This window comes from Schistocerca piceifrons, chromosome 2 (assembly GCF_021461385.2).
Source record: "Schistocerca piceifrons isolate TAMUIC-IGC-003096 chromosome 2, iqSchPice1.1, whole genome shotgun sequence".
NCBI classification, from domain to species: Eukaryota; Metazoa; Arthropoda; class Insecta; order Orthoptera; family Acrididae; genus Schistocerca; species Schistocerca piceifrons.
This window is the reverse complement of record NC_060139.1, coordinates 1,099,018,849-1,099,038,564: the sequence shown is the minus strand read 5'-3', so window position 1 is coordinate 1,099,038,564 and position 19,716 is coordinate 1,099,018,849. Positions and strand designations below refer to the sequence as shown.

Sequence of the window (19,716 nt, the reverse complement as noted above, 5' to 3'; positions counted from 1 at the left end):
AACCGAACTCACTGGATTTAAACCCCATTGAGAATCTATGGTACTAGCTCAATTGGGCTGTTTGTGTCGTGGGTCCTAATCTGAGAAATGGTGTTCACATGGCTCCACACCACTGTCAGTACCTTTCAGAACCTACTGACTTTCTTCCCACATGTCTTGCAGTGATCTGCGCTGCAAAAGGTGGTTATTCACGCCATTCATAGATTGTCACATTAGTGTGACACAGTCATGTAAATGTAGAAAAATATAAGTTAATGCAGATGAGTAGGAAAAGTCAGAATGTAACATTTGGATACAGTATTAGTTATACATCAATTAAATATCTAGCTGTAACATTGAATGCGATATGAAATGGAATGAGCACATCAGGCAGATAGTAGGGAAGGCGAATGATAGACTCCATTTTATGGAGAGTTTTTTGGGGAAGTGTAGCTAATCTATGAAGGAGATTGCATATAGAAAGCTAGTGACACCAATATTTGAGTACTGCTCTAGTGTCTGGGGTCTCCATGAAGTTGGATTAAAGAAAGACATTGAAGCAATTCAGAGGCATTTGGAATTCCTGTTGGGAACACAATGCTCTTTTTGCGAAGCACTAGTGCAGAAGTTTAGAGAAATGGCGTTCTAACTGAAGACTGATTCTACTGCTGCCACTGTAAATTTAGTGTAAGGACCACAGAGATAAGATTAGAGAAATTACAGCTCGTATGGAGGCTTATAAACAGTAGTTTTCCCTCGTGCTATTTGCAAGTTTGCCGGGATAGGAAATGATTAGTAGTGCTATCCTATGCCATATGAAGATGGTTGAAATAGTGGGGATACCAAATGCAGATTGCCAATATCAAGGAACATATTTCTGGAACTTAACAAATTTAAGTTTTTGGAAGAGAAGGAAACTTGCTACTCACCATATAGCGGAGATGCTGAGTCGTCACAAGCACAACAAAAAGATTCACACAATTATAGCTTTTGGCCATTAAGGCCTTTGTCAGCAGTAGACACACACACACACACACACACACACACACACACACACACACACACACACACACATTCACACAAAACGTGCACACATGTCTGCAGTCCCAGGGAACTGAAATCACACTGAGACTGCAGACGCATGTGCAAGTTGCATTTGCAAGAGTGCATGTGTGTGTATGTGTGTCTACTGCTGAAAAAGGCCTTAATGGCCAGAAGCTACAATTGTGTGAATCTTTTTGGTGTGCCTATCGGGATTCAGCATCTCCGCTATATGGTGAGTAGCAACTTTCCTTCTCTGGTATTGTTACATTTTGCGCTGGATTTTCCATTCCTTAAGTTTTAGGAAGATTACATGGGTAGAGTGATTGGATAATGAATGAAGTGGTACTGAATTGAAATGGTGAGAAAATTGATTGATGGCATAACTCGACTGAAATTCAAGAAATGGAAACTCCAGGTAGAATGTCAATGATGTAAGAAAAAATCAAACAATGGAAAATCAAGGAGGGTATGCAACAATATTGTTGTTGTTGTTGTTGTTGTTGTTGTTGTTGTGGCCTTCAGTCCTGAGACTGGTTTGATGCAGTCCTCCATGCTACTCTATCCTGTGCAAGCTTCTTCATCTCCAAGTACTTACCACAACATAAATCCTTCTGCATCTGCTTAGTCTATTCATCTCTTGGCCTCCCTCTACAATTTTTACCCTCCACACTGCCCTCCAATGCTAAATTTGTGATCTCTTGATGCCTCAGAACATGTCCTACCAACCGGTCCCGTCTTCTTGTCAAGTTGTGCCACAAACTCCTTTTCTCTCCAATTCTATTCAATACCTCCTCATTAGTTATGTGATCTACCCATCTAATATTCAGCACTCTTCTGAAGCACAACATTTCAAAAGCTTCTATTTTCTTCTTGTCCAAACTATTTATCATCCATGTTTCACTTCCATACATGTCTGCACTCCATACAAATACTTTCAGAAACGACTTACTGACACTTAAATCTATACTCGATGTTAACAAATTTCTCTTCTTCAGAAATGTTTTACTTGCCATTGTCAGTCTACATTTTATACCCTCTCTACTTCAACCATCATCAGTTATTTTGATCCCCAAATAACAAAACTGATTTAGTACTTTAAGTGTCTCACTTCCAAACCCAATTCCCTCAGCATCATCCGACTTAATTCGACTACATTCCATTATCCTTGTTTTGCTTTTGTTCATGTTCATCTTATATCCTCCTTTCAAGATACTGTCCACTCTGTTCAACTGCTTTTCCAAGACCTTTGCTGTCGCTGACAGAATTACAATGTAATCGGCGAACCTCAAAATTTTTATTTCTTCTCCCTGGATTTTAATACCTACTCCGAATTTTTCTTTTGTTTCCTTTACTGCTTGCTCAATATACAGATTGAATAACATTGGGGAGAGGCTACAACCCTGTCTCACTCCCTTCCCAACCACTGCTTCCCTTTCATGCCCCTCAACTCTTATACCTGCCATCTGGTTTCTGTACAAATTGTAAATAGCCGTTCGCTCCCTGTATTTTACACCTGCCACCTTTAGAATTGGAAAGAGAGTATTCCAGTCAACATTGTCAAAAGCTTTCTCTAAATCTATGAATGCTAAAAATGTAGGTTTGCCTTTCCTTAATCTTTCTTCTAAGATAACTCGTAAGGTCACTTCAATCAACACTGTTGTTGTTGTGGTCTTCAGTCCTGAGACTGGTTTGATGCAGCTCTCCATGCTACTCTATCCTGTGCAAGTTTCTTCATCTCCCAGTACCTACTGCAGCCTACATCCTTCTGAACCTGCTTAGTGTATTCATATCTTGGTCTCCCTCTACGATTTTAACCCTCCACGCTGCCCTCCAGTACTAAATTGGTGATCCCTTGATGCCTCAGAACATATCCTACCAACTGATCCCTTCTTCTAGTCAAGTTGTGCCACAAACTTCTCTTCACCCCAATTCTATACAATACCTCCTCATTAGTTATGTGATCTACCCATCTAATCTTCAGCATTCTTCTGTAGCACCACATTTCGAAAGCTTCTATTCTCTTCTTGTCCAAACCATTTATCATCCATGTTTCACTTCCATACATGGCTGCACTCCATACAAATACTTTCAGAAATGACTTCCTGACACTTGAATCTATACTCGATGTTAACAAATTTCTCTTCTTCAGAAATGCTTTCCTTGCCATTGCCAGTCTACATTTTATATCCTCTCTACTTCGACCATCATCAGTTATTTTGCTTCCCAAATAGCAAAACTCCTTTACTACATTAAGTGTCTCATTTCCTAATCTAATTCCCTCAGCATCACCCGACTTAATTCCACTACATTCCATTATCCTCGTTTTGATTTTGTTGATGTTCATCTTATATCCTCCTTTCAAGATACTGTCCATTCCATTCCAACATTTCTACGGAATCCAAACTGATCTTCCCCAAGGTCAGCTTCTACCAGTTTTTCATTCATCTGTAAAGAATTTGCGTTAGTATTTTGCAACTGTAACTTTTCAACCTGATAGTTCAATAATTTTCTCATCTGTAACACCTGCTTTCTTTGGGATTGGAATTATTATATTCTGCTTGAAGTCTGTAGGTGTTTCGCCTGTCTCATACATCTTGCTCACCAGATGGAAGAGCATTGTCAGGACTGGCTCTCCCAAGGCTGTCAATAGTTCTAATGGAATGTTGTCTACTCCCGGGGTCTTGTTTCGAATCAGGTCTTTCAGTGCTCTGTCAAACTCCTCATGCAGTATCGTATCTCCCATTTCATCTTCATCTACATCCTCTTCCATTTCCATAATATTGTCCTCAAGTACATCACCCTTGTATAGACCCTCTATATACTCTTTCCACCTTTCTGCTTTCCCTTCTTTGCTTAGAACTGGGTTTCCGTCTGAGCTCTTGATACTCATACAAGTGGTTCTCTTTTCTCCAAAGGTCTCTTTAATTTTCCTGTAGGCAGTATCTGTCTTACCCCTAGTGAGATAAGCCTCTAAATCCTTACATTTGTCCTCTAGCCATCCCTTCTTAGCCATTTTGCACTTCCTGTCAATCTCATTTTCGAGACGTTTTTTATTCCTTTTTGCCTGCTTCATTTACTGCATTTTTATATTTTTTCCTTTCATCAATTAAATTCAATATTTCTCCTGTTACATAAGGATTTCTACTAGCCCTAGTCTTTTTATCTAGGTTGTGGTCAGAGTCCACATCTGCCCCTGGAAATGTTTTACAATTTAAAACCTGGTTCCTAAATCTCTGTCTTACTATTATATAATCTATCTGAAAGGTTCTAGTATCTCCAGGGTTCTTCCATGTATACAACCTTCTTTCATGGTTCTTGAACCAAGTGTTAACTATGATTAAGTTATGCTCTGTGCAAAATTCTACCAGGCGGCTTCCTCTTGTATTTCTTAGCCCTAATCCATATTCACCTACTATGTTTCCTTCTCTTCCTTTTCCTGCTGTCGAATTCCAGCCACACATGACTATTAAATTTTTGTCTCCCTTCGGTACCTGAATAATTTCTTTTATCTCTTCATACATTTCATCAATTTCTTCATCATCTGCAGAGCTAGTTGGCATATAAACTTGTACTACTGTAGTAGGCATGGGTTTTGTGTCTATCTTGACCACAATAATGCGTTCACTATGCTGTTTGTAGTAGCTAACCCACACTCCTATTTTTTTATTCATTATTAAACCTACTCCTGCATTACCCCTATTTGATTTTGTATTTATAACCCTGTATTCACCTGACCAAAAGTCTTGTTCCTCCTGCCACCAAACTTCACTAATTCCCACTATATCTAACTTTAAGCTATCCTTTTCCATTTTTAAATTTTCTAACCTACCTGCCCAATTAAGGAATCTGACCTTCCATGCTGCGATCCGTAGAACGCATTTTCTTTCTCCTGATAACAACGTCCTCCTGAGTAGTCCCCACCCAGAGATCCAAATGGGGAACTATTTACCTCTGGAATATTTTACCCAAGAGGAGGCCATCATCATTAAACCATACAGTAAAGCTGCATGCCCTCAGGAAAAAGTATGGCTGTAGTTTCCCCTTGCTTTCAGCTGTTCGCAGTACCAGCACAGCAAGGCCGTTTTGGTTATTGTTACAAGGCCAGATCAGTCAATCATCCAGACTGTTGCCCCTGCAACTACTGAAAAGGCTGCTGCCCCTCTTCAGGAACCACATGTTTGTCTGGCATCCCAACAGATACCCCTCCGTTGTGGTTGCTCCTACGGTACGGCCATCTGTATCGCTGAGGCACGCAAGCCTCCCCACCAATGGCAAGGTCCATGGCTCATGGGGGGGGGGGGGGGGGGGTAACAATATTATGGGAAGGAAAGTTGCTACTCAGCATATAGAGGAGATGCTGAGTCGCAAACCGACACAACAGAAACACTCTCACAATTGAAGATGTTAGCCATTGGCCTTTGTCAACAATACACACACATACGCGCGCGCGTGAGTGCCAACACACACACACACACACACACACACACACACACACACACACACACACACAAACACACAACTGCTGCAGTCTCAGGCAACTGACACCACACTGCGAGCAGCAGCACCAGTGCATGATGGGAGTGGTGACTGGGTTTGGGTAAGGATAAGGCTAGGGTGGGGAGGGGGAGGAATAGTATGGTGGTATGGTGGGGTGAAGTACTGCAGGTTAGACGGGGGCAGGGCTGAAGGGGGGGGGGGACGTAGCAGAAAAGGAGAGAAATAAAAAGACTGGGTGTGGTGGTGGAATGACGGCTGTGTAGTGCTGGAATGGGAACAGGGAAGAGGCTGGATGGATGAGGACAGTGATTAATGAAGGTTGAGGCCAGGAGGATTATGGGAACATAGGATGTATTGCAGGGAAAGTTCCCACTTACGCAGTTCAGAAAAGCTGTTGTCGGTGGTAAGGATCCATATGGCACAGGCTGTGAAGCAGTCATTGAAATGAAGGATATTATGTTTGGCAGCGTGTTCAGCAACAGGGTAGTCCACTTGTTTGATGGCCACAGTTTGTACGTGGCCATTCAGGCAGACAGACAGCTTGTTGGTTGTCATGCCTACATAGAATACAGCACATTGGTTGCAGCTTAGCTTGTAGACCACATCACTGGTTTCACAGATTCCAGAACCTAAACAGACCCACAACACAGTCATGAACCTTTCCTCCAGAAGCCTTAGCCCCACAGAAATATCAGTCTTTTCTGAAGGCCTCACCTTTAGCCCCACTCCAATATTCAGCTCTCCTTCTCCCAGTCCCTACAGTGGAAACACTTTTTTGACACCAACAATCCCAATCAGACTCAACCAGAGACCAATACTGAAACTTACCTATCTCAGTTCACTCCTCCATCCAACTGTGATCCACCCCCACTGCCTGCAAACCATTCCCTGCTAACTTTGCAGAATTTCTTAACTTCAAACCTTGCCTCACCATCATTCCTCAAATCCCTCAACATGCACACTAACCTTACATCTGCAGAAAGAACCACAGTTCACCATCTAAAAACCAATCCCGAGCTTATAATCCTACCTGCAGACAAAGGCTTCACCACTATTGTTCTGAACCGCAAGGATTACCTGGCAGAAGGACTCCACCAGCTGTCAGATAAATCCACCTACAAACCTTGCCACAGTGACCCTATCCTAGTAATCCAGCAGGATCTCCAGTCACTACTCAAATCCTTAGGCCCATGCCAGAACCTCTCCCAGGAGTCCATCACTCTACTCACCCCTACCACTCCCCGTACTCCTACCTTCCACATGCTTATTAAAGTCCATAAAACTAACCACCCAGGATCCTCCATTGAGGCTGGTTACTGTGCCCCCAATAAGAGAACTTCTGCTCTTGTAAACCAGCACCTTCAACTTATTACCCGGAACCTACCCTCCTATATAAAATATAGCTACCATTTCCTCCACCAATTTTCCACAGTTCCTGTCCCTTTACCACACGGTGCCCTGCTCACCACCTCTCTGTACACTAACATTCCTATTGCTCAAGGCCCTACCACTAATGAACACTATCTTTCCCAATGCCCAACATATTCCAAACTAACAACCTTTTTCCTAGTTGCTCTGACCAACTATATCCTCACCCACAATTACTTCTCCTTTAAGGGCATTACCTACAAACAAATCCAGGGTACGGCTATGGGCAACCACCATCCAATGCCAACCTATTCATGGGCTATCTAGAGGAATTGTTCCTCAAAACCCGGAATCCTAAACCTTTAAATTGGTTCAGATTCATTGATAACATCTTTGCTATCTGGATCGAAGATGAGGACACCCTATCCACTTTTCTCCAGAACCTTAACAGTTTCTCCTCCATTTACTTCACCTGGTTCTACTCAGCCCAACAAGGCACCTTCCTAGATGTTGACCTCCAGCTGAAAGACGGCTATCCATCTGTATCAAACCTACTAACCACCTTAAATACCTCCACTTTGACAGTTGCCACCCATTCCATACCAAAAAGTCTCTTCGGTACAGTCTAGCCACCCATGGTCATTGCATCTGCAGTGACGAGCAGTCCCTCTCAAAATATACCGAGGGTCTCACTGAAGCCTTCACTGACCGTAATTACCCTCCCAACCTTGTACAAAAACAAATCTCCCGTGCCTTATCTTTCCAGTCTTCCACCAACTCCAAAAGCACCACCGTCCGGCCGCAGAGGAGCTTCTCCTCATAACTCAGTACCACACAGGACTGGAGCAACCGAAGCACATTCTCTGCCAGGGTTTCAATTTCCCCTCATTGTGACTCAAAATGAGAAATGTCCTGCCCACTATCCTTCCCACCCCTCCCACAGCCGTATTTCACCATCCACTGTACCTACATAGTATACTCTTCCATCCTTACCTCATGGCTCATACCTTGTAATAGACCTAGATGCAAGACCTGTCCCATACAACCTCTGGCGACCATCTATTCCAGTCTGGTCACTAACATCACCTATCCCATCAATGGCAGGGCCACCTGTGAAACAAGTCATGTGGTCTACAAGTCATGTGGTCTACAAGCTAAGCTGCAACCAATGTGCTGCATTCTTTGTACGCATGGCTACTAACAAGCTGTCTGTACACATGATTGTCCACCTACAAACTGTGGCCAAGAAACAAATTGACCACTCTGTTGCTGAACAAGCTGCCAAACATAATATCCTTCATTCAATGACTGCTTCACAGCCTGCAGCACATGGTTCCTTCCCACCAACGCCAGATTTTCTGAAATGTGCAGATGGAAACTTTCCCTGCAATATATCCTTCATTCCACCACCACACACAGTCTTTTTATTTATCTCTTATTCCACTACTTCCTCCCCACCTCTCCCAAGCCCACCATCTACCTGCAGTACTCCACTGTTTGCCACCCCCACCGTAGTATACCTCCCTCTCCCCACCCCAACCTCCTCCTTATCCCCACCCAGTCGCCACTCCCATCATGCTCTGGTACTGCTGCCCGCAGTGTGGCTTCAGTTGCGTGTGACTGCAGTAGTGTGTGTGAGTTGCATTTTCGTGAGTGTGAGTATGTGTGTCTATTGTTGATGATGAAGACCAATGGATGAAAGCTTTAATTTTGAGTGTCTTTTTGTTGTGCCTATCTGCAGCTCAGCATCTGCTCTATAGTCGCAAAGAAGTACAACTAAAGGACACTTACACATTAGCTTTTAGCCACAGCCTTTGTCAGAAAAATAAACACACACATATTCATTCACATAAGCAAGCACACCTTACATATACATGACTTCCATCTATTGCAGCTCTTACTGGAATGAAGCTGTCAACTGATTTGCAGAATCGAAGCAGCAATCTGGAGGCAGCGGGGAAGGGGAAGGGATAGTAGTACACAGTTGGGGGCAGAGAAGAACACCGTCTGGTGGAGTGTGCAGGGACTAGAGTGCCAACAGGTGGAGCATTGGGAGGCTGTTGGACAGGAAGGTAGGTAGGGAGAGTACAGTGAATAGGAATCAAGAAAGGAGAGAAGTGGGGAAAAAATGGGTGGGTGCTTTGTCCGAGGGCAGCACACGAAGAGGGTGGGAGATGAGAAGAGGTAGGAGGTTAGAGGACAGAAGGTCTGGAAACTGCTGGGAGGATGTTGGGAAAGTATGTTACTGTAGGTTGAGGCCATGATAAGTACAGAAGCAGAGGAAATGTTGTTAACCTTTCCATCACAATCCTCAGCTCCACGGAAGTTTCAGTCCTATCTAAAAGTCTCACATTTAACCATACACCTAAATTTAACCATGCAACACTCGTCAAAGACCTACTCTACTTCTCCTGATCCCTGAAGCATAAACATTTCTTTGCCAACATTCTCTCCAACCAAAGTCAACCTAATCCCAACACTGAGCCCTGTTTCTACTGGTTCATACCACTATCCAACCACAATATCTCCCCCCCCCCCCCCCTCCCCACCCATCTCCCCCTCCTGTTGAACTACCTGCTGGTCACCTTCCTGGAATTCCTTACCTCCATCTTAGCCTCATCATACCTTCCCAGGTCCATTCCTCAGAACACTGATGTTTCAGTAGAAGAAAGGAGACAAAGATCCCAACACTGCTGTTATGAATTGCAGTGACAACCTGGCAGAAGGCATTTGCCACTTATCTGACTTTTTCACCTATAAACTCTGCCAGAGTGATCCCACACCTGCTTAAAGCCTTAGGTCCTTCCCAGAACCTCTATCCGGAATCCATCTCTCTCCTCATCCTTATGACACCACGCACACCCGCCTTCTACATGGTCCTGTAAATCCATAACCCAGCAATCATGGATGTCCTATAGTAGCTGGTTATTGTGCTCCCATTGAAAGAATTTCAGCTCTCATTTACCAACATCTCCAACCAATTCTGCATACTTGAGCCTCCCATGTCACAGGTGCCAACCACTTCCTTCACAGGTACTCAGCAATCCCCAATCCTTTACCTCCCAGATGCCTACCATCACTGTTGATGAAATTACTCTTTATGCCAACAGCCCTCATGCTCATGGTCTTACAGCTACTGAACACTTTCTTTCCCGGTGTCCTTCAGCCTCCAAATCCACTACCTCATTCCTCATACACCTTATTAACTTTATCCTAACTCACAACTACTTTTCCTTTGAAGGGAAGATATAAAAACAATTGCATGGCACAGCCATGGGCTCACACATGGCACCCTCCTATGACAACTTGTTTATAGGCCATCTACAGGAGGCCTTCCTAGTATCCCAAAACTCCCAACCCCTAGTCTAGTTCAGGTTCACTGATGATATTTTCATGATCTGGACTCCAGTCCGAGGAACCCTATCCACATCCTTTCACAAACTCAACAACTCTCCCATCCACTCCGCATGGTCTTCTTCAGACCAGCATGCCACCATCCTAGACATTGACCTCCAACTTTCTGATGGCTTCATATACACCTCTGTTCACATTAAACACACTAACCACCAAGAGTATCTTCATTTTGACAGCTTCCAACACTTACACACCAAAAAACCCTTCCCATACTGTCTAGACATCCATGAGCAACTTATCTCTTACCTGAATGGATATTTTATAGCATATCTTCCAGTCCTAGAATACATGATGCAGGCCATTCTTTGTCAGATTATTGAGAATTGCCTTCCTTTTCTAGAGCACTGTTTCAGAATTCTCAAACTGAATGCACTGAAGCTTTGCCTTTAGTGACGGGAATGAAATAAAATTACAGGATGCAAGATCAGGGCTTTAATGTGGATGTGGTACACAGGTAATGTTGACCTGAGCTAGAAACTGTGTGACTAAATTTGCAGTGTGAGGCCACAATTCTGGTCATTTCCTTGCAATGTGCTTCCTCAGTTTAGCCAATACTGACATGTAGTATGCTATTGCAACAGCTGTGGGAGGAGGAACCACATGCTGCTAAATAATTTCATGACAGTAAAAAAAGGTGCTCACCATCATTTTCGATGCAAATGGAACAGCTTTCACCTCTTTTGATGTTGGAGAACCTGGTGATTTCCACACTGTACTAGCTCATTTTCCTTCACTATAGTAATGACGCAGCCACGACTCATTTCTGCTGATAATTCCAGAAATGCACCCTCTCTTGTAAACAACGAGACACAGCACCTCACAGCTCATCTCTATTCACACAGCCTTTTGTTTGGGAGTCAACAGCCATGGCATTCAACAGGAACAAACTTAGGTCACAGAGAGATGATCGTCCACAATCGTAAAGATGCTGCCATATGAAATTCTCAACACTTCACTGATGTTATTCAAAGTTATCTGCTGGTCCTCACTGATAATTACAGTAACTGTTTTGACATTGACTACAGTCACAACAAAAGCCAAAAAACACCAGGTCCACCTTGCTTAACATAGACAAGTCAGCCTTCTGTGAAGTCCTTGAACCACTCAAACACTGTTGCACATCATAGTGCATCTTCACCTTATACTTGCTACATCTTTTCATAAGTTTCAGTGGTCATATGGTTTAACCGAACATGGAATTTTGTTGCACTACACTGCTCCTCCCACATAACCTCCAATGTTTGGTATGTGAAAAGCAAACAGTGTCTACAGACCAGAGGATTATTACCAACCTACCAATACAAGAGTGCTGCCACCTATGGACATTATACACAAAACCCCACATTTTTCAAATATTCATGGTACAGGCAGGAAACTATAATGGAAGCCACAGGAAAAAATCAGTTTCAGTCTGTTGATCAGCCCTTGTAAAATGCCATAAAACACTAATGCTCTTTAACGGAGTAAGATGTGCCCAACAGGATGCTCTTTAATTCAGTCTTAATCCACACTACCAGTAAAACTCTCAGTGCAAATGAAATAAACAAGTAAACAAAACTTTTGATATAAAAAAAAGTCCAAAGGGACAGGGCTGTAGAGTATGGAGGCAACACAGTGTTTCATTTTTCTGCGATAGTTACACACCAACAGGGATGAATGTGTGGATGCATTGTCATGGTGCAAGAGCCATGAATTGTCTTGCTACATTTCAAGCTGTTTCCTTCTCACATTTCCTTGCAAGTGTCACAATATGTCCTGATAAGACCATCGATTAACAGTTTGTCTCTGTGGCACAAATTCAAAAAAACTATCATTATTTAATTGAATGGATGAAAATCTACTTACCAAGTGGCAGAAGAACACACACATAAATGACTATTGTAATTGGCAAGCTTTTGGAGCTAGTGGCTCCATCTTCAGGCAGAAGGGTTGAAGGGGAAGGAAGAGGGTCGAAGGGAAAGGACTGGAGAGGTCAAGGAAAAGGGGTAGATTTCGGGAAAGTCACCTAGAACTGCGGGTCAGGGAAGTCCAAAAATCTACCCCTTTTCTTAGACCTATGCAGTCCTTTTCCTTCAATCCTCTTCCTTCCCCTTCAAGCCTTCTGCCTGAAGAAGGAGCCACTGGCTCTGAAAGATTGACAGTTACAACCATCATTTATGTGTGTGTTTTGTCACTGCTTGGTGATTAGATTTTTTATCCATCCAATTAAATAATTTTGTCAATAATTGACTATTTTCATTCTTACAAAGAATTGACATTTGACCTTACGTGATGAGCTTTCTTTGGTATTGGAGAATCTTCCCCGACCCATTGTGAAGACTGAACCTTGGTCTCAGTATCATAACTGTAGACCAATGTCTCATCACCAGTTATGATTTTCTTATGCAACTCCCTGTTCTCATTTTTGTGATCCAAAAGATCTTCACAGATGGTGTGGCTAAGGTCTTTCTGGTCTTGACTCATGAGCCGTGGGACGAAACTGGCAGCAACATGCATTACAGGATGCTCAGTCTGGATTTCATGGAATGATCCAACTGAAATGTTACATTCATCTGCAATCTCTCGAACAGTCAGTCTTCGATTGGCATGCACAGTTTCGTTGACACTCCTGACAAGAACGTCATTGGATGACGTCAAAGGGCATCCTAAACTAGACTCATCTGTAACTTCCGTTGGACCATTTTTAAACCATGTGAACCGTTCATAATGTCAAGTACGGCTTAAGCACTCATTGCTGTAGGCTTCCCGTATCATTCAGTATGTATCCGTAAAGGCTTTATTGAATTTCATATATAATTTAGTGCAGACGCTTTGCTGCCCCTCTATGTCTGCCATCTCGAATTTGCAAACTGTGTGACACAATGTTCTACTCAATACAGCACTGAACAATAACTAGCAGACATACAAAAATTAAACTTACGGCAGTTACACATTATCACAGGCATGTGCAGGGATGCAACCCACATTTCACTCCAACACACGCTTGGTGCAAAATTAGAAATGTTCTGGACTTTTAAGAGACCTCATACAAATGCACTGTAGACTAAACTCCCATGCATCAGAGATAGAACAACTATCACAAGAGAATCAGTCATAGATAATAATTTATGTGTCTAAGAATAGAACACTGCTCATGCTACACTAACAAATTCATAGTGCTTCCAAATTATGTGGTTATTTATTAAAATAGCACATATATGTTGGAATACAAGGCAGCAAACGCTCAGGAAAGTAATTCCTTTGAGAGCGAAGATGTGAAATAAGTATTTTCTATGATTGTCAAGTTGGAAACCTTCTTCTTGATTGAGGAGATTGACTGCAAATTGCATTCCCACAGCTTCCTTGGCCAATGAAACTCAGAGGATGAGGCTTTTGTCAGTACTTTTCTGTACTCCATGAAATGGTCAGCAGTAATAATACATTCAGTCAAAGCAGATTTGTTGTGCTGTAGAAGGCAGGAGTGTTGCTGGTGTTTGATGCACCATTTGTGTTTTGTATCTACTGTTTATCCCACATACATTTTGTCACAATGCTCCATCAGGTTTGTGGATCTAATATATGAAACAATAAGCAGAATGAAGATAGAAGATTGAGGAAATCTTAAAAGTTGCAAAATTCTAATCAGAATGGAAAATTTAAGGTTAAATGCATGTGTCATTTAAGCAACAAACAAGGTAAAATAACAAACAGAGGCAGACCACATCTATATCCCTGGACAGATAATAATCTATTGCTCAACAGATGACAATCAGTAAGTTAGGGAGGCAAACAGATTGAAAACTTTTCAATGAAGAATGAGACAGTTAGACAAATGGAATACGAAACTATAATAACAGAAGGAGTGCAAAGGGAAAAAAGTAGAGTGAGCAGACAATAAACACCAAGTTAAAGATGAAAGAAATATTCTTACTTTTCATTCTTTATCAAACGGTGGACAAAATAAAAAGTAAACACTGTTAAAAGGGATTAATGAAAGTGCAGGTGCAATGGAAAAATCTGACTTTGGCTGAGTAGTAAATTCCTAACCACAGCTCCCAACAAGGCTAGAATGCTTAAAAAATGTCACAGACACCTATTCACTCTATTGCAAAGCATAATCTATGGCATTATATTTGTTTGGTACATGTGGTCTCTGATCACATGTTACACATCAATGTTATGAAAGTTTAATAATGTATCTCCCATGTATACAAAACATTTCTAGTGGAAAATAAGGCAACTTATATTATGTTTTTGACATACAGACTCGTGACTTACAAATCTATGTTTACACTAACTGAGTTATCAAAATATACATAACAACTATATGAAAAGGATGTTTCATAATAATCATGCTGTGCTTCAAGGAATCATGAAATCTACATTCAAAACTAATACACTTAGATACAGATATAAAAAATTTACTGAGAAACTAAAGGAACTAACCTTTGATCGCAAGATACCTATGCACAGGACTAAGGAAAAAATCAGTTTGTCTTTTTCAAATAGTGAACGGCAAACATTCTTGTAAATGCTGCTTGTGAAGTAACTATTTAGATTTCCTATGCGAATTTCCAAATTATCTGATGGAACACTGTTCACTATTGACTGGAACATAAAACAGACTTCATTAAATTTTAAGATTATAAATTAATTCTTTGGTTAGTGTTACTTTAAGTTTGATTTTTTAAAAAAAGAACTCCAAATTAATGAAAGAAACTCTTTAAGTGCTCAACATTGGGCAGTGACTGACATGTCAAAGAATTAAATCATTTAACAACTACTATTTTTAATAACATTTTGCTGGTATTACTATGCAAGAAAAAAAAATTCACCCATCCTTAAACTAGTGCAACAAATACAGCATGGCTGACTGGAATTTAAAGACAGATTTCAAGATTAGTATTTTAATGAAAAATAATTCAACATTAAAGTTTAGATTTTCATTTGTATTGCTTTGAGATACAGGAATAAAGTTAATGTACATGGCTCTAGCTTTGAAAGTATATGACACTGTATTAATTATGATCGTCTTTCACTTGTAATCATGTGATGTATTAGAAAACATGTAATTCTAGTGCAGGAAATATGCTTCGACTAAACAAGCTTCGACTAAACAATGCTGTTAGACATTTCATGTCTCACTAAATAATGTTGCCTTGTCAATCTGTTTTTGTTTATGTTTTCTTCTCTGCACTAAACAGGAAGCTACAACAATATGAATTAGGATAGAATGGTTCATATCACATCAAGGAGATGATGAGCAGTAAACAAGTACATTTAAAAGTAGACTAAGCTAAAGGACAAAGGCCTTCTCATTTAGAAACACAAAAAACGTACACACACACATATAGACACTGCCATTTACAAGTGCTGAGACCTGACTGAGATAGTGAGTTAGTGGAGGATGAAGGGGTAGGATCAGCAGGGGGCAAGGGGGGGGGGGGGGGGGGGGAGATACTGTAGTGAGCAGAGGCATGGTTGGGATGAGGTGTTGGGCTGTTAAGTGCGGCAAAGAGAAGCTGTGTTGGGTACAGAATGTGTGCATGAGGCTTGAATTGGAGGTAGGAAGGAGATAGACACAGGTGGAGGACAATGACTATTGGAGGTTGGGATCAGGAGGGTAAATTGGGAGCTCCAACATTAGGCACGTTATGGGACGCCTTAGGGACTTGGCTGACAAGAATAGTAAGAAAACCAATGTGTACTCCATGTGCATGCCGGATGGAGTCATTCCAGATGTGGTAAAGGTCCTCCCGAATGCCATGAAGAGCACAGGGTGCGGCCAAATGCAGGTGGTTGCTCATGTCGGTACCAATGATATGTGTCACTTTGGATCAGATGAGATTCTCTCTGGCTTTGAGCGACTAACAGAAGTGGTAAAGGCTGCCAGTCTTGCTTGCAAGAGGAAAGCAGAGCTGAGCATTTGCAGCCTAGTCGCCAGGACTGATTGCAGACCTCTGGTACAGAGCCGAGTGGAGGGTCTGAATCTGAGGCTCAGACAATTCTGCGACCGTGTAGGCTGCAGATTCCTCGACTTGCGCCAAAGGGTGGTTGTGTTTCGGGTTCCACTGAATAGGTCAGGTGTCCACTATACACAGGAGGCAGCTACATGGGTAGCATGGGCTGTGTGGCGTGACTGGGCAGTTTTTAAGGTTAGAGGGTCTTAGGAAAACACAAGAAGGGCTTCAGTCACAAAGGGTGCAGGCTGAACACAGGAAGAACGTAGATACAGGAACCATTGGTATAACAGTTGTAAATTGTTGAGCTGTGTTGGGAAAGTACCAGAGTTCCAAGTGCTAATAGAAAGCACTGATTCTCAAATCGTTATAGGCACTGAAATCTGGCTAAAGCTGGATATAAGCTCAGCCAAAAGTTTTGCGAAGAACCTAACGGTGTTCCGAAAGGATAGGCTACACATGATTGGCGGTGGCGTGTTTGTTGCTGTCAGAAGTAGTTTAACTTGTCGTGAAACTGAAGTAGGTATTTCCTGTGAGTTAGTATGGGCAGAGGTCATTGTTGGCAACCAGAATAAAATAATAATTGCATCCTTTTACCAAGCTCCCAATTCAGATGATACAGTTGCTGAAAGGTTCAAAGAAAACTTGAGTTTGATTTCAAACACGTATCTGATTCATACAATAATAGTTGGTGGTGACTTTAATTTACCCTCGATATGTTGGTGAAAATAGATGTTCAATTCCGGAGGTATGCATAAAATATCTGAAATTGTGCTAAACGCATTTTCTGAAAATTATTTTGAACAGTTAGTTCATGAGCCCACGCAAATAGTAAACAGTAGTGAAAACACACTTGACCTCTTAGCAACAAATAAACCTGAGTTAATCAACAAATAATCCTGAGTTAATAAAAAGCATCAAAACTGATTCAGGGATTAGTGAACACAGGTTTGTCGTAGCGAGACTGAATACTGTAATCCCCAAATCCTCCAAATATAACTGAAAATATACCTATTCAAAAAAGTAGATAAAATTCACTTCAATTCAGGCAATCTCCACTCATTCCAAATTAATAATATAAGTGTAGACCAGATGTGGCTTGAATTCAAAGGAATAGTATCAGCAGCAATTGAGAGATTTATACTAAATAAATTAACAAACGCTGGAGCTGATCCTCCCTGGTACACAAAATGGGTTAGAACACTGTTGCAGAAACAATGAAACAAACATGCCAAATTCAAACAGACGCAAAATCCCCAAGATTGGTGGTCTTTTGCAGAAGCTCAAAATTTAGTGTGGACTTCAATGTGAGACGCTTATAACAGTTTCCACAATGAAACTTTATCTCAAAACCTGGCAGAAAATCCAAAGAGATTCTGGTCGTATGTGAAGTATCTTAGTGGCAAAAACAATTAATGCCTTCTCTGCATGACAACAATGGAGATACTATCGAAGACAGTGCTGCCAAAGTGGAGTTACTAAACACAGCCTTCCGAAATGCCTTCACAAAATAAGACAAAGTAAATATTCCAGAATTCTAATTGAGAACAGCTGTCAACATGAGTAACGTAGAAGTAAATATCCTTGGAGTAGTGAAGCAACTTAAATCACTTAATAAAAGCAAGTCTTCTGACCCAGACTGTATACCAATTAGGCTCCTTTCGGAATATGCTGATGCATTAGTTCCATACCTAACAATCACATACAACCGTTCGCTCGATGAAAGATGCGTACCCAAAGACTGGAAAGTTGCACAGCTCACACCAATAATCAAGAAAGGTAGTAGGAGTAATCCACTAAATCACAGGCCCATATCGTTGACATCAATATGCAGCAGGATTTTGGAACATATATTGTGTTCAAACATTACCTCGAAGAAAACCATCTATTGACACACAGTCAACATGGGTTTAGGAAACATCGTTTCTTTGAAACACAACTAGCTCTTTATTCACATGAAGTGTTGAGTGCTATTGACAAGGGATTTCAGAGTGATTCCATATTTCTGGATTTCCGGAAGGCTTTTGACATGGTACCACACAAGTGGCTTTTAGTGAAATTGCTTGCATAGGGAATATCGTCCCAGTTATGTGACTGGATTTGTGATTTACTGTCAGAGCAGTCACAGTTCGTAGTTACTGACAGAAAGTCATCGAGTAAAACAGAAGTGATTTCTGGCATTCCTCAAGGTAGTGTTATAGGCCCTTCGCTGTTCCTTATCTATATAAATGATTTGGGAGACAATCTGAGCAGCTGTCTTTGGTTGTTTGCAGATGACACTGTCGTTTATCAACTAATAAAGTCATCAGAAGATCAAAACAAGCTGCGAAACGATTTAGAAAAAATATCTGAATGGCGCGAAAAGTTGCAGTTGACCCTAAATATAGAAAAGTGTGAGGTCATCCACATGAGTGCTAAATGGAACTCGTTAATCTTTGGTTACATGATAAATCAGTCTAATCTAAAAGCCATAAATTCAGCTAAATACCTAAGTATTACAATTACGGACAAATTAAATTGGAGGGAACACATACAAAATGTTGTGGGGAAGTTTAACCAAAGACTGCATTTTATTGGCAGGACACTTGGAAAATTAACAGACGTACTAAGGAAACTGCCTACACTACACTTGTCTGTCCTCTTTTAGAATACTGCTGCACGGTGTGGGATCCTTACCAGATAGGACTGACAGAGTACATTGAAAAAGTTCAAAGAAAAGCAGCATGTTTTGTATTATCAAGAAATATGGGAGAGAGTGTCACAGAAATGATACAGGATTTGGGCTGGACATCATTAAAAGAAAGATATTTTTCATTGTGACGGAATCTTCTCACAAAATTCCAATCATCAACTTTCTCTTCCAAATGCGAAAATATTTTGTTGACACTGACCTACATAGGGAGGAACGATGACCACAATAAAATAAGGGAAATCAGAGAGCATATGGAAAGATATAGGTGTTCATTCTTTCCGTGCGCTATACGACATTGGAATAATAGAGAATTGTGAAGGTGGTTCGATGAACCCTTTGCCAGGCACTTAAATGTGATTTGCAGAGTATCCATGTAGATGTAGATGTAGATGTAGAAGAGAAATGAAGGACATGCTGCAGGGAGAGTTCCCACCTGCACAGTTCAGAGAACCTGGTGTTGGATAGTACAGGCTGTGAAACAGTCAATTAGAGGGAAGAATATACTCTTGAGCAGCATGTTAGCTGTCATCCACATGTAGAAAGTGGCACAGTGGTTGCAAATTAGTTGGTAGATCACAGGTGGCTATACTTTTGATTGGGTAGATAATGCCTGTGCTAGGAATGGAGTAGATGGAAGTGGGAGGATGTATGGGACAGTTGTTGTATCTGGGCCTGTCGCAGGTATATGTGCCATGGGGCAATGGTTGAGAGACAGGTGGAATAGGCATGGACAAGGATATTGTGGAGGTTAGTTGGGCAGTGTAATACTGCTGTGCATGATGA

At 41.4% G+C, this 19,716-nt stretch overlaps 1 protein-coding gene across 1 annotated transcript in view; it reads right to left on the bottom strand.

Annotated features, from left to right (window-relative positions):
- LOC124776158 (dynein axonemal heavy chain 3) overlaps positions 1-19,716 on the bottom strand; it is a 1,197,897-nt gene that overhangs the window by 221,308 nt on the left and 956,873 nt on the right. Inside the window, exon 54 of the mRNA XM_047250998.1 lies at positions 14,728-14,889. Coding sequence (XP_047106954.1) covers positions 14,728-14,889 — 162 coding nt within the window. The remainder of the gene's footprint in view (positions 1-14,727; positions 14,890-19,716) is intronic.